This window comes from Doryrhamphus excisus, chromosome 23 (assembly GCF_030265055.1).
Source record: "Doryrhamphus excisus isolate RoL2022-K1 chromosome 23, RoL_Dexc_1.0, whole genome shotgun sequence".
Classification (NCBI taxonomy): Eukaryota; Metazoa; Chordata; class Actinopteri; order Syngnathiformes; family Syngnathidae; genus Doryrhamphus; species Doryrhamphus excisus.
Window position 1 is genome coordinate 1,910,145 of NC_080488.1, and position 14,840 is coordinate 1,924,984.

The 14,840-nt window shown below is 42.6% G+C and overlaps 2 protein-coding genes across 9 annotated transcripts in view; both read right to left on the reverse strand.

Moving 5' to 3' along the window:
* Positions 1 to 14,840, reverse strand: part of LOC131110316 (protocadherin gamma-B4-like) — a 159,524-nt gene that overhangs the window by 141,524 nt on the left and 3,160 nt on the right. For 2 of the 8 annotated variants that reach the window (XM_058063337.1, XM_058063321.1), the window contains exon 1: positions 12,077 to 14,608. The exons of 2 other annotated variants lie outside the window; for them this stretch is intronic. In XM_058063337.1, coding sequence (XP_057919320.1) covers positions 12,077 to 14,494 — 2,418 coding nt within the window. In that variant the 5' untranslated portion in view covers positions 14,495 to 14,608. Of the gene's footprint in view, positions 1 to 1,339; positions 4,001 to 5,138; positions 7,659 to 12,076; positions 14,609 to 14,840 lie in introns of those variants that run through there. 4 more of the 8 variants (XM_058063343.1, XM_058063329.1, XM_058063344.1 and 1 more) reach the window with 2 other exon arrangements.
* On the reverse strand, positions 8,504 to 11,039 carry LOC131110435 (protocadherin beta-16-like). Its single transcript, XM_058063546.1, has one exon. The coding sequence runs from the start codon at positions 10,907 to 10,909 to the stop codon at positions 8,504 to 8,506; it is 2,406 nt and encodes an 801-aa protein (XP_057919529.1). The 5' UTR covers positions 10,910 to 11,039.

The following is a 14,840-nucleotide window of genomic DNA, read 5'->3' on the forward strand; positions in this document are numbered from 1 at the left end:
ATTATCTCTACAAATTGCAGATATGTATCCCTGATTGGTCAGTAATCCATTTTTAATGTAAAGACTTTGTTTGATTCTGGCATCATTTTCTGGCATAAACATTGTAATTTAATTTAATGGACAAGTTGCCACAAATCTAGCACACATCATATTTTTAAAAAAAAAAAATTTTTTTTGGTTTAATGAGGTGCCCTGCGATTGGCTGGTGACCAGGTTGTACCCCGCCTTTCCCAAAAGTCAGCTGGGATAGGCTCCAGCATACCCCATGCGACCCAAGTGATGATAAGTGACATAGCGAATGGATGGATGGTTTAATGAGGATCATCAACATGCACTGTAGCATTAGAAGCTAGTAAATACAACATAAAACTTGTGAAATTATCAGTTGCTACGTTGGTTCATACCTGCCTTTAATTTCTGTTTTCATGAAGGAAAACGCAGGTTTAAAAAGAATCAAGTAATAAAGTAGAAACAGTCTGAAAAAGGGTCTGGAGGTCATTTCATGAGCACAGTTTCAGATGATATCCTCAACCAACAATTAGCAAACCAAAAACTGTACTCTCAAACAAGAAATATTGCGGACTGTTACTGTGATTATACAACCATTAATTTTATATAGGCTCAGTTACCCATCATGCATAGCAAGCAGCCTCAATTACAACAAAAGAACACCTCCTTGAATTGGAGCAAGAAAGTGAACCATTTAGGATCAGACTAATTCACTTAGATAAACAATGTCTTCGGCCAAATGACAACATAAGATATTATATTTTACAGTAGACTACATGCCCTTATGTCTGCGCACTCTATTATGCTGTAATTTTGTGATCTGTGTTCTGTTAATGTTGTCTTCTGTGAGGATGTCATTATGAAAATGTTCTTTGAGGACATGATTTCATAATAGCAACATGCAAACAAATCATTCTAACTGCAACAAAGCCAGTGTGACGACAAGTGACCTCCAAATACATCCACATGCCAGAGCACAAACACTAAACTACTGGTGAATCCATCAAGCCATGTGTGGTATTTTTGAATCAAATATATAAGGTAAATACGGTTGGATATTAGTATGCAAACTGACTATAAAAGCTAAACTATAGTAATATAGACAGATAAAGAAAGGAAGATGCCATGGCTTGTATGGCTTAGTACTGTGACAACTGAAGACAACAGCAAAATAAAAGTTATAGTATCCATTGTTTACTACTCAAAACAAATAAAGCAACTCTGAACAGCAGTTTATCCAAAGATCTCAGCCAAGACCACCATGTAAAGTACATGAGGGTGCATGTCTTGTGAAACAATGAATTCAATTATATACGTCTCTTGTTCATACCTCAGGGGAGCCTTCAGCATCTCCAAACATCTCATCAAAGTCAGACGGACTCTTCCTCAGAGTCTGGTCGGCAGGCAGTGTGTTGTCATTGTAAGAAGACACAAACTTAAAGTCACTGGTTCTAGAACCTGTTGTCAAGTAGGCGTCATAGTTGTAGCTGCTGCGTAAAGTTCCTGTGCCGTCAACATCTGCGTAATTAGGAGGGAGATACGCGCTGGGGATGGCAACTGCTCCATCAAACAACAGTCTGGGCTTTCTCCTGCGACAAAACCTCACACCCAGGACGATGATGATGAAGGTCAGAAAGAAGGTGGACACAGACACCAGCGCGATGATCAGATAAGACGTCAGTTTGGAATTCTTCTCATCGTAAGAAATGTCCTTCAGTTCTGGCACCTCAGCCAAGTTATCAGAAATAAGTAAATACATGGAGCAGGTGGCAGAGAGAGGGGGCTGTCCGTTATCTTTCACTGCCACAATCAGGTTCTGTTTCATGCTGTCAGATTCAGAAATGTCCCGCTGGGTCCTGATCTCTCCACTGTGGAGACCGATGGTGAAAAGTCCCGGATCCGTGGACTTGACGATGTGATAGGACAGCCAGGCGTTCTGTCCGGAGTCTGCATCCACCGCTATCACTTTGGACACCACAGAGCCTCCGTGTGCAGCTTTGGGGACCAGCTCGGTCATGAAGGAGTTGCCCTCCGGGGAGGGGTACAGTATCTGAGGAGAGTTGTCGTTCACATCCGATATGAACACACTGACGCTCACGTTGCTGCTCAGCGGAGGAGAACCATTGTCTCTGGCCATGACGTGGACTCTAAAGCTCCTCAGGTGTTCGTAATCCAAAGACCTGACAGCATGGATCACTCCAGTGTCTCCATTAACGGAAACATAGGAAGACACCGGGGCACCGTTCACCTCGGCGGCTAACAGAGAATAAATCACGGTACCGTTCTGTCTCCAGTCGGGGTCTTGAGCACTAACGGAACATAAAGTGGAGCCGGCTTTGTTATTTTCACTCACATATGCACTGTAGGACTGTTCCTCAAACACAGGTGGGTTGTCGTTGATGTCTGCTACAGATAAGTGGATCATTTTAGAGGAGGACAGAGGAGGAGAGCCCTCATCAGTAGCACTGATTGTAATGTTGTAATCAGACACTAGTTCACGGTCCAGTTGTCCAGTAGTCACCAGAGAATAATAGTTTTTAATAGAAGGAACTAACTTGAAGGGGACGTTTTGTTGAATGGAGCAGTGGACCTGTCCGTTCTTCTCAGAGTCTCTGTCCTGGACATTAATGATGCCCACCTCAGTACCCGGTGGTACATTCTCTGGTACTGGATTAGACAGGGATTTCAATTGTATAATAGGAGTGTTGTCATTTACATCAGTCAGATCAATGATTAATGAAGAATAAGACACTAATCCAAGACCGTCTTTTGCGCTTATTTGCATTTCATATGTTGACATTTCCTCATAATCAACACCACCAGCCACTCTGACATCTCCAGTTTTAGGATGTAATGTAAATACATTACTATTGTCATCAGAAACATGATCAAATGCATATGTAATTTCACTATTTAAGCCTTCATCTGCATCGCTTGCACTCACTGTGATCACCAAGGTATCAAGAGGAGAGTTTTCAGGCAGACTGGCTTTATAGACGGTCTGACTAAACACTGGTACATTATCATTAGCATCCAGCACAGTGACGTGTATGACTACTGTACCTGATCTCTGAGGAGAACCACCATCATATGCAGTCAACGAGAGCATGATGTCTTTTTTATCTTCTCTATCTAATTCTTTATCTAAGACCAATTCACAGTACTTCCGTCCACCTGGTTTAGTGTTTACATTTAATTTGAAATGTTCATTCTGCTGTAAAGTGTAGCTTTGAACAGCATTTTCACCAATGTCTCCATCATGTGCTTCTCCAAGAAGAAAACGAGCACCCTTCATCGCTAATTCATGAATTTCTAATTTAAGTGAATCCTCATTAAACTGTGGTGAATTATCATTAATATCTAAAACACGAATATTAATACGGTGCAGCTCTAATGGATTTTCCAGTACAAGTTCTTGTTTAAGAACACACGAAGCCTTTTTCACACAAAGCTTTTCTCTGTCAATCCTCTCCTGAACAACCACGTCACCGGTGTTGAGGTTGATGCCGCAGTGCTGAACGTTGTTATCCTCAGGATCAATGCGTGCTTTACGGGCAGATAACTGGCCCAAATCAAGGCCCAAATCCTTGGCGATATTCCCAATTACAGATCCACGTTTCATCTCCTCCGGGATAGAGTAGCTCAGGTCTCCATTGACGGTGTGGAGGAAAAGAAAAAGAAACGCGAGGCCGTAGCTGCCAGAAACAAATCTTTCTTTCTCCATTGTAACAAAAATGTCAGAGGAAAAAATGTATATTAATAAAACAATATGTTTATGGTCTCCACGAACATCCACAGCTTTTTACACGGCCGCCATGTATCCAAGTGTCTCGACCGAAGCTAGGAACAAAAATCTGGTACGTGTGTTAATAAATGGGTGGGAAATGAAGGATATCCTGTTTATGAGTGCATACTGACCCCTAGAGTACATTTGCCGACATAGCAACTAGTGAAACAAAGTAACTAAGATTATCACCAACCTACATCACTGGGATGTATGCTTTGCATTGCTGTTCATTCCTAAAGGTGGGCTGTTTGAAAGCAATTCTGAGCATGATCAAATAATACAAGAACAACTCATACATGGTTAAAATAATAAAGAATACCCAAGTGTAAATGTCAAGTCAAAATGATTTTATATGTGTTCTCCAAGAAATGAGTTTGGAAAATAAGACTTAAGAATCAGCAAAGAAACACGGGACATTCAGTTCAGCACCATGGACAGAGATACATATTCAGTGGCTCTTAAAACTGTCAGAGTGTGCTCAAAGCAAGACAATTAGATACATTCAAAATGCAGATAGTCTGTGCCCATGATACTCGAGCCACTGTAACAGGAACATTTCTGCATCATGTATCACACAAGAAATCGTCGCCCTCATTCATAAGACAATAACCACCACCTACGAGTACATCTCCGGCAAAATTCCTCAATACGTTCAAGTAGTTTTACTGTCGTAGTGATGGACAAATTTACATCAAAAGGTATAGTATGGAGGTTCATGGCTTTTTGTTTCCTCTTATTGAATTGTATCTTATAACTTAATGAGAACACACTTTCATCTTCAATAGAAATGAACTGGGGAAGGCCCTGTATTGTTCCAGCATAACTTTGCCCCAGTGCCCAAGCATGGACCATAAAAGCCATTCCTGATGGGTTTGGTGGAGACTTACTGAAAAGCAGGAATCTAACAAAAACAAAAGAGATTGTAGTCCAGAACATTATCCTTCAAGGCCAATATCAGTGACCTCTAACCTCACGAATTTTCTGACTAAAACAAAATTCCAACAGAAATAGAATGCCGATTAAACTAAACCTGCTCACACCAAGCAAATGCAAACATGACTCCCCAAATGAATACTCATGCACAGAGCAGACTGGATAATGCAACCAAAAAAAGTATTGAGGTTTTCTGTATCAACACAAGAATACGCAAGAAATCTGACTGTGGATCTAATACTAGATGTTAACATAGATCAACAAGAACTCGTTGAGGAGCAAAAGATCTTCAGCAAGCAATCACAAAAATAACATTACTGTTGAGAGATTGGCTGTATTATTTTTGTTTGTGAAATGCAGTTCTTAGCTTGTCCATCAATATCTGGATATTATTTGCTCAAATACCTACCTCCAGGGGGTCGAAGGAATCATGAAGCTCATCAACAAAGTCAGAAGGACTCTTCCTCAGAGTCTGGTCGGCAGGCAGTGTGTTGTCATTGTAAGAAGACACAAACTTAAAGTCACTGGTTCTAGAACCTGTTGTCAAGTAGGCGTCATAGTTGTAGCTGCTGCGTAAAGTTCCTGTGCCGTCAACATCTGCGTAATTAGGAGGGAGATACGCGCTGGGGATGGCAACTGCTCCATCAAACAACAGTCTGGGCTTTCTCCTGCGACAAAACCTCACACCCAGGACGACGATGATGAAGGTCAAAAAGAAGGTGGACACAGACACCAGCGCGATGATCAGATAAGACGTCAGTTTGGAATTCTTCTCGTCATAAGAAATGTCCTTCAGTTCTGGCACCTCAGCCAAGTTATCAGAAATAAGTAAATACATGGAGCAGGTGGCAGAGAGAGGGGGCTGTCCGTTATCTTTCACTGCCACAATCAGGTTCTGTTTCATGCTGTCAGATTCAGAAATGTCCCGCTGGGTCCTGATCTCTCCACTGTGGAGACCGATGGTGAAAAGTCCCGGATCCGTGGACTTGACGATATGATAGGACAGCCAGGCGTTCTGTCCGGAGTCTGCATCCACCGCTATCACTTTGGACACCACAGAGCCTCCGTGTGCAGCTTTGGGGACCAACTCGGTCATGAAGGAGTTGCCCTCCGGGGAGGGGTACAGTATCTGAGGAGAGTTGTCGTTCACGTCCGATATGAACACACTGACGCTCACGTTGCTGCTCAGAGGAGGAGAACCATTGTCCCGGGCCATGACGTGGACTTTAAAGCTCCTCAGGTGTTCGTAATCCAAAGACCTGACAGCATGGATCACTCCAGTGTCTCCATTAACGGAAACATAGGAAGACACCGGGGCACCGTTCACCTCGGCGGCTAACAGAGAATAAATCACGGTACCGTTCTGTCTCCAGTCGGGGTCTTGAGCACTAACGGAACATAAAGTGGAGCCGGCTTTGTTATTTTCACTCACATATGCACTGTAGGACTGTTCCTCAAACACAGGTGGGTTGTCGTTGATGTCTGCTACAGATAAGTGGATCATTTTAGAGGAGGACAGAGGAGGAGAGCCCTCATCAGTAGCACTGATTGTAATGTTGTAATCAGACACTAGTTCACGGTCCAGTTGTCCAGTAGTCACCAGAGAATAATAGTTTTTAATAGAAGGAACTAACTTGAAGGGGACGTTTTGTTGAATGGAGCAGTGGACCTGTCCGTTCTTCTCAGAGTCTCTGTCCTGGACATTAATGATGCCCACCTCAGTACCGGGTGATACATTCTCTGGTACTGGATTAAACAGGGATTTCAATTGTATAACTGGAGTGTTGTCATTTACATCAGTCAGATCAATGATTAATGTAGAATAAGAAACTAATCCAAGACCGTCTTTAGCGCTTATTTGCATTTCATATGTTGACATTTCCTCATAATCAACACCACCAGCCACTCTGACATCTCCAGTTTTAGGATGTAATGTAAATACATTACTATTGTCATCAGAAACATGATCAAATGCATATGTAATTTCACTATTTAAGCCTTCATCTGCATCGCTTGCACTCACTGTGATCACCAAGGTATCAAGAGGAGAGTTTTCAGGCAGACTGGCTTTATAGACGGTCTGACTAAACACTGGTACATTATCATTAGCATCCAGCACAGTGACGTGTATGACTACTGTACCTGATCTCTGAGGAGAACCACCATCATATGCAGTCAACGAGAGCATGATGTCTTTTTTATCTTCTCTATCTAATTCTTTATCTAAGACCAATTCGCAGTTCTTCCGTCCACCTGGTTTAGTGTTTACATTTAATTTGAAATGATCATTCTGCTGTAAAGTGTAGCTTTGAACAGCATTTTCACCAATGTCTCCATCATGTGCTTCTCCAAGAAGAAAACGAGCACCCTTCACGGCTGATTCCTGGATTTCTAATTTTAGCAAGTCCTCATTAAACTGTGGTGAATTATCATTAACATCTAAAACACGAATATTAATACGGTGCAGCTCTAATGGATTTTCCAGTACAAGTTCTTGTTTAAGAACACACGAAGCCTTTTTCACACAAAGCTTTTCTCTGTCAATCCTCTCCTGAACAACCACGTCACCGGTGTTGAGGTTGATGCCGCAGTGCTGAACGTTGTTATCCTCAGGATCAATGCGTGCTTTACGGGCAGATAACTGGCCCAAATCAAGGCCCAAATCCTTGGCGATATTCCCAATTACAGATCCACGTTTCATCTCCTCCGGGATAGAGTAGCTCAGGTCTCCATTGACGGTGTGGAGGAAAAGAAAAAGAAACGCGAGGCCGTAGCTGCCAGAAACAAATCTTTCTTTCTCCATTCTAACAAAAATGTTAGGGAAAAAATTGTAGATTTGTAAAACAATATGTTTATGGTCTCCCCGGACATCCACAGCTTTTTACACGGCCGCCATGTAACCAAGTGTCTCGACCGAAGCTAGGAACAAAAATCTGGTACGTGTGTTAATAAATGGGTGGGAAATGAAGGATATCCTGTTTATGAGTGCATACTGACCCCTAGAGTACATTTGCCGACATAGCAACTAGTGAAACAAAGTAAGATTATCACCAACATACATCACTGGGATGTATGCTTTGCATTGCTGTTCATTCCTAAAGGTGGGCTGTTTGAAAGCAATTCTGAGCATAATAAAGTAATACAACAACAGCTCATACATGGTTAAAATAATAAAGGATACCTAAGCATAAATGTCAAGTCAAAATGATTTTAAATGTGTTCTCCAAGAAATGAGTTTGGAAAAGAAGACTTAAGAATCAGCAAAGAAACATGGGACATTCAATTCAGCACCATGGACAGAGATGCTACTTATTCAGTGGCTCCTAAAACTGTCAGAGTGTGCTCAAAGCAAGACAATTAGATACATTCCAAATGCAGATAGTCTGTGCCCATGATACTCGAGCCACTGTAACAGGAACATTTCTGCATCATGTATCACACAAGAAATCGTCGCCCTCATTCAGAAGGCAATAACCACCACCTACGAGTATATCTCTGGCAAAATTCCTCAATACGTTCAAGTAGTTTTACTATGTAAATGATGTACAAATCAACATCAAACAGTATAGCATGGAGGTTCAAACCTTCGTATTAAATAGACTGACTGTGGACCTAAAACTAGATGTTCACATAGATCAACAAGAACTCGTTGAGGAGTAAAAGATCTCCAGCAAGCAATCGCAAAAATAACATTGCTGTTGAGAGATTGGCTGTATTATTTTTGTTTGTGAATGCAGTTCTTAGCTTGTCCATCACAATCTGGATATTATTTGCTCAAATGCCTACCTCCAGGGGGTCGAAGGAATCATGAAGCTCATCAACAAAGTCAGAAGGACTCTTCCTCAGAGTCTGGTCAGCAGGCAGTGTGTTGTCATTGTAAGAAGACACAAACTTAAAGTCACTGGTTCTAGAACCTGTTGTCAAGTAGGCGTCATAGTTGTAGCTGCTGCGTAAAGTTCCTGTGCCGTCAACATCTGCGTAATTAGGAGGGAGATACGCGCTGGGGATGGCAACTGCTCCATCAAACAACAGTCTGGGCTTTCTCCTGCGACAGAACCTCACACCCAGGACGACGATGATGAAGGTCAGAAAGAAGGTGGACACAGACACCAGCGCGATGATCAGATAAGACGTCAGTTTGGAATTCTTCTCATCGTAAGAAATGTCCTTCAGTTCTGGCACCTCAGCCAAGTTATCAGAAATAAGTAAATACATGGAGCAGGTGGCAGAGAGAGGGGGCTGTCCGTTATCTTTCACTGCCACAATCAGGTTCTGTTTCATGCTGTCAGATTCAGAAATGTCCCGCTGGGTCCTGATCTCTCCACTGTGGAGACCGATGGTGAAAAGTCCCGGATCCGTGGACTTGACTATATGATAGGACAGCCAGGCGTTCTGTCCGGAGTCTGCATCCACCGCTATCACTTTGGACACCACAGAGCCTCCGTGTGCAGCTTTGGGGACCAGCTCGGTCATGAAGGAGTTGCCCTCCGGGGAGGGGTACAGTATCTGAGGAGAGTTGTCGTTCACATCCGATATGAACACACTGACGCTCACGTTGCTGCTGAGAGGAGGAGAACCATTGTCTCTGGCCATGACGTGGACTCTAAAGCTCCTCAGGTGTTCGTAATCCAAAGACCTGACAGCATGGATCACTCCAGTGTCTCCATTAACGGAAACATAGGAAGACACCGGGGCACCGTTCACCTCGGCGGCTAACAGAGAATAAATCACGGTACCGTTCTGTCTCCAGTCGGGGTCTTGAGCACTAACGGAACATAAAGTGGAGCCGGCTTTGTTATTTTCACTCACATATGCACTGTAGGACTGTTCCTCAAACACAGGTGGGTTGTCGTTGATGTCTGCTACAGATAAGTGGATCATTTTAGAGGAGGACAGAGGAGGAGAGCCCTCATCAGTAGCACTGATTGTAATGTTGTAATCAGACACTAGTTCACGGTCCAGTTGTCCAGTAGTCACCAGAGAATAATAGTTTTTAATAGAAGGAACTAACTTGAAGGGGACGTTTTGTTGAATGGAGCAGCGGACCTGTCCGTTCTTCTCAGAGTCTCTGTCCTGTACATTAATGATGCCCACCTCAGTACCGAGTGGTACATTCTCTGGTACTGGATTAGACAGTGACTTTAGTTGTATAACTGGCGTGTTGTCATTTGTGTCAGTAACTTCAATAATCAAAGAACAGTATGAAATCAATCCAAGGCCATCTATCGCGCTTATTTGCATTTCATATGTTGACATTTTCTCATAATCAACAACACCAGCCACTCTGACGTCTCCAGTTTTAGGATGTAATGTAAATACATTACTATTGTCATCAGAAACATGATCAAATGCATATGTAATTTCACTATTTAAGCCTTCATCTGCATCGCTTGCACTCACTGTGATCACCAAGGTATCAAGAGGAGAGTTTTCAGGCAGACTGGCTTTATAGACGGTCTGACTAAACACTGGTACATTATCATTAGCATCCAGCACAGTGACGTGTATGACTACTGTACCTGATCTCTGAGGAGAACCACCATCATATGCAGTCAACGAGAGCATGATGTCTTTTTTATCTTCTCTATCTAATTCTTTATCTAAGACCAATTCACAGTACTTCCGTCCACCTGGTTTAGTGTTTACATTTAATTTGAAATGATCGTTCTGCTGTAAAGTGTAGCTTTGAACAGCGTTTTCACCAATGTCTGCATCATGGGCTTCTCTTAGAGGAAAACGAGCTCCTCTTACTGCTATTTCCAGAATTTCAAATTTTAGGGATCCTTCCTTGAACACTGGTGAATTATCATTAATATCTAAAACACGAATATTAATACGGTGCAGCTCTAATGGATTTTCTAGTACAAGTTCTTGTTTCAGAACACACGAAGCCTTTTTGCCACAAAGCCCTTCTCTGTCAATCCTCTCCTGAACAACCACGTCACCGGTGTTGAGGTTGATGCCGCAGTGCTGAACGTTGTTATCCTCAGGATCAATGCGTGCTTTACGGGCAGATAACTGGCCCAAATCAAGGCCCAAATCCTTGGCGATATTCCCAATTACAGATCCACGTTTCATCTCCTCCGGGATAGAGTAGCTCAGGTCTCCATTGACGGTGTGGAGGAAAAGGAAAAGAAACGCGAGGCCGTAGCTGCAAGACGAAAATCTTTTGTTCTCCATTCCACCAAAATGTCTTCAAAATGAGTAAATATTTTAAAATCTAAACCATATAAAAGAAAGCAATATGGTTATGATCAATGCTGATATCCGCCGCTTTTTACACCATTACGTTATCAAGGTCTCCGCCTGAGCTCCACAATACTTAAATCTGAAAGGCTTGTCGACATATATGGGTGGGAAATTAAGGAGTTCGTGAATACATACTGACCCCTAGTGTGCATTTGGCGACAAAACAACCAGGTGTAGATGTTGAAAAATATGACTAGGACCATCACAACAAACAAAATTGGGACTAAAGTTTTGCATGACAGTTAATTTGTTGAAGTGGGCCATTTTTAAATAATATCTGGTATCTTAAATCAAAGGGCAATTTAGTCAAATGAAATTTAATCCAGTTAAAAAAATGGTGTCTAGAAAAGTATAAACGATTGCTAAATGTTTTCTCACAAAAGATTATGGGTCAAGTTTGAAGCACATAAAAACAGGCAACTCGTTTCAGCACCACGGACAGAGATACACGATTTATCACAGAAGACTGAATGCCTGAAGTGGTCTTTCCTCAGAAAAAACTAATTCACTATATCTCTAACAATATTTCTCAACAAAAGTTCAAAAGGTAACACACAATTAGACATACATGGGCTACTTCTGAAGTACTGTAGTCCAGCCAAAATAATACAGAGTATTGCAAGTGAAATATTGACACCCACTTATTTAATTAATTAATTCAACAATCACTGGTTGGACCGTCTGTGTATGTATCCGCTACCTTAATTTGTAATCCAATGAAAAATATTTGCTTTGCCTTTGGATTCCAATTTCATGGTAACAGTTCCACGAACATGTATATTTTCGGATTCAGCACGACTGTGCCCTGGAGTTCACAAAGCCATGTCTTTGCTCATGAACTTGGATGTGGCGGGTGGAGAAGAACATATGTGAAATGAATGACAATGGGGGTGGTGGTTCAGAAGACCCTGTCTTTGATCCTCTATTCTAATATTCTCAGATATATAGGATTATTTTCAACATAGAACAAAAGGCTACTGAATGAAATATGCTTTGGTATCAGTGGGCATGACACGGTCAAATGAAACAAAGTAAAACCAACTCACAAGCTAAAACAAAAATTGCAACAAACAAGTAAAACTAGGCAATTGCTCATACCTCGGGGGAGCCTTCAGCATCTCCAAACATCTCATCAAAGTCAGAAGGACTTTTCCTCAGAGTCTGGTCGGCAGGCAGTGTGTTGTCATTGTAAGAAGACACAAACTTAAAGTCACTGGTTCTAGAACCTGTTGTCAAGTAGGCGTCATAGTTGTAGCTGCTGCGTAAAGTTCCTGTGCCGTCAACATCTGCGTAATTAGGAGGGAGATACGCGCTGGGGATGGCAACTGCTCCATCAAACAACAGTCTGGGCTTTCTCCTGCGACAAAACCTCACACCCAGGACGATGACGATGAAGGTCAAAAAGAAGGTGGACACAGACACCAGCGCGATGATCAGATAAGACGTCAGTTTGGAATTCTTCTCATCATAAGAAATGTCCTTCAGTTCTGGCACCTCAGCCAAGTTATCAGAAATAAGTAAATACATGGAGCAGGTGGCAGAGAGAGGGGGCTGTCCGTTATCTTTCACTGCCACAATCAGGTTCTGTTTCATGCTGTCAGATTCGGAAATGTCCCGCTGGGTCCTGATCTCTCCACTGTGGAGACCGATGGTGAAAAGTCCCGGATCCGTGGACTTGACGATATGATAGGACAGCCAGGCGTTCTGTCCGGAGTCGGCATCCACCGCTATCACTTTGGACACCACAGAGCCTCCGTGTGCAGCTTTGGGGACCAGCTCGGTCATGAAGGAGTTGCCCTCTGGGGAGGGGTACAGTATCTGAGGAGAGTTGTCGTTCACGTCCGATATGAACACACTGACGCTCACGTTGCTGCTCAGCGGAGGAGAACCATGGTCTCTGGCCATGACGTGGACTTTGAAGCTCCTCAGGTGTTCGTAATCCAAAGACCTGACAGCATGGATCACTCCAGTGTCTCCATTAACGGAAACATAGGAAGACACCGGGGCACCGTTCACCTCGGCGGCTAACAGAGAATAAATCACGGTACCGTTCTGTCTCCAGTCGGGGTCTTGAGCACTAACGGAACATAAAGTGGAGCCAGCTTTGTTATTTTCACTCACATATGCACTGTAGGACTGTTCCTCAAACACAGGTGGGTTGTCGTTGATGTCTGCTACAGATAAGTGGATCATTTTAGAGGAGGACAGAGGAGGAGAGCCCTCATCAGTAGCACTGATTGTAATGTTGTAATCAGACACTAGTTCACGGTCCAGTTGTCCAGTAGTCACCAGAGAATAATAGTTTTTAATAGAAGGAACTAACTTGAAGGGGACGTTTTGTTGAATGGAGCAGCGGACCTGTCCGTTCTTCTCAGAGTCTCTGTCCTGGACATTAATGATGCCCACCTCAGTACCAGGTAGTACATTCTCTGGTACTGGATTAGACAGGGATTTTAATTGTATAACTGGCGTGTTGTCATTTACATCAGTCAGATCAATGATTAATGTAGAATATGATACTAATCCAAGACCGTCTTTAGCGCTTATTTGCATTTCATATGTTGACATTTTCTCATAATCAACAACACCAGCCACTCTGACGTCTCCAGTTTTAGGATGTAATGTAAATACATTACTACGAGCATCAGAAACATGATCAAATGCATATGTAACTTCACTATTTAAGCCTTCATCTGCATCGCTTGCACTCACTGTGATCACCAAGGTATCAAGAGGAGAGTTTTCAGGCAGACTGGCTTTATAGACGGTCTGACTAAACACTGGTACATTATCATTAGCATCCAGCACAGTGACGTGTATGACTACTGTACCTGATCTCTGAGGAGAACCACCATCATATGCAGTCAAGGAGAGCATGATGTCTTTTTTATCTTCTCTGTCTAATTCTTTATCTAAGACCAATTCACAGTACTTCCGTCCACCAGGTTTAGTGTTTACATTTAATTTGAAATGTTCATTCTGCTGTAAAGTGTAGCTTTGAACAGCGTTTTCACCGATGTCTTCGTCGTGTGCTTCTCCAAGAAGAAAACGAGCACCCTTCACCGCTGATTCCCGTATTTCAAATTTTAGCAAGTCTTCATTAAACTGTGGTGAATTATCATTAACATCTAAAACACGAACATTAATACGGTGCAGCTCTAATGGATTTTCCAGTACAAGTTCTTGTTTAAGAACACACGAAGCCTTTTTGCCACAAAGCCCTTCTCTGTCAATCCTCTCCTGAACAACCACGTCACCGGTGTTGAGGTTGATGCCGCAGTGCTGAACGTTGTTATCCTCAGGATCAATGCGTGCTTTACGGGCAGATAACTGGCCCAAATCAAGGCCCAAATCCTTGGCGATATTCCCAATTACAGATCCACGTTTCATCTCCTCCGGGATAGAGTAGCTCAGGTCTCCATTGACGGTGTGGAGGAAAAGGAAAAGAAACGCCAGGCCGTAGCCGGAAGACGAAAATCTTTTGTTCTTCATTCCATCCAAAATATAAAAAGCCATTACTTCAAATTCGACAGGAAGCAAACGAACATGTGAATTTAGTCGTCACTGACATCCACAGCTTCGAACAATGTTGTGTTATCAGACGTGGCGACCAGACACACAACACGAAAATTTGGATTTGCGTCTCCACAGAAATGGGTATGGGTGGGAGGTTGAGGAGTTCCTGTTCATGATCACACACTGACCCCTAGAGTGACTTTGGTGACATGACACGCAGTTGCTGTTGAAATACTAAAATATAATCAATCCCACAAACATGACAACGTTCCAGAAAACTGCTCATAGAAAAATGTCAAATGTAGGGGCTTGTTGCAGACACAATACGTGATGAACAGGAATTTAT

Coding starts and splice junctions, on each gene's coding strand:
- LOC131110435 (XM_058063546.1), bottom strand. CDS start 10,909: ATGGAGAACAAAAGATTTTCGTCTTGCAGCTACGGCCTCGCGTTTCTT.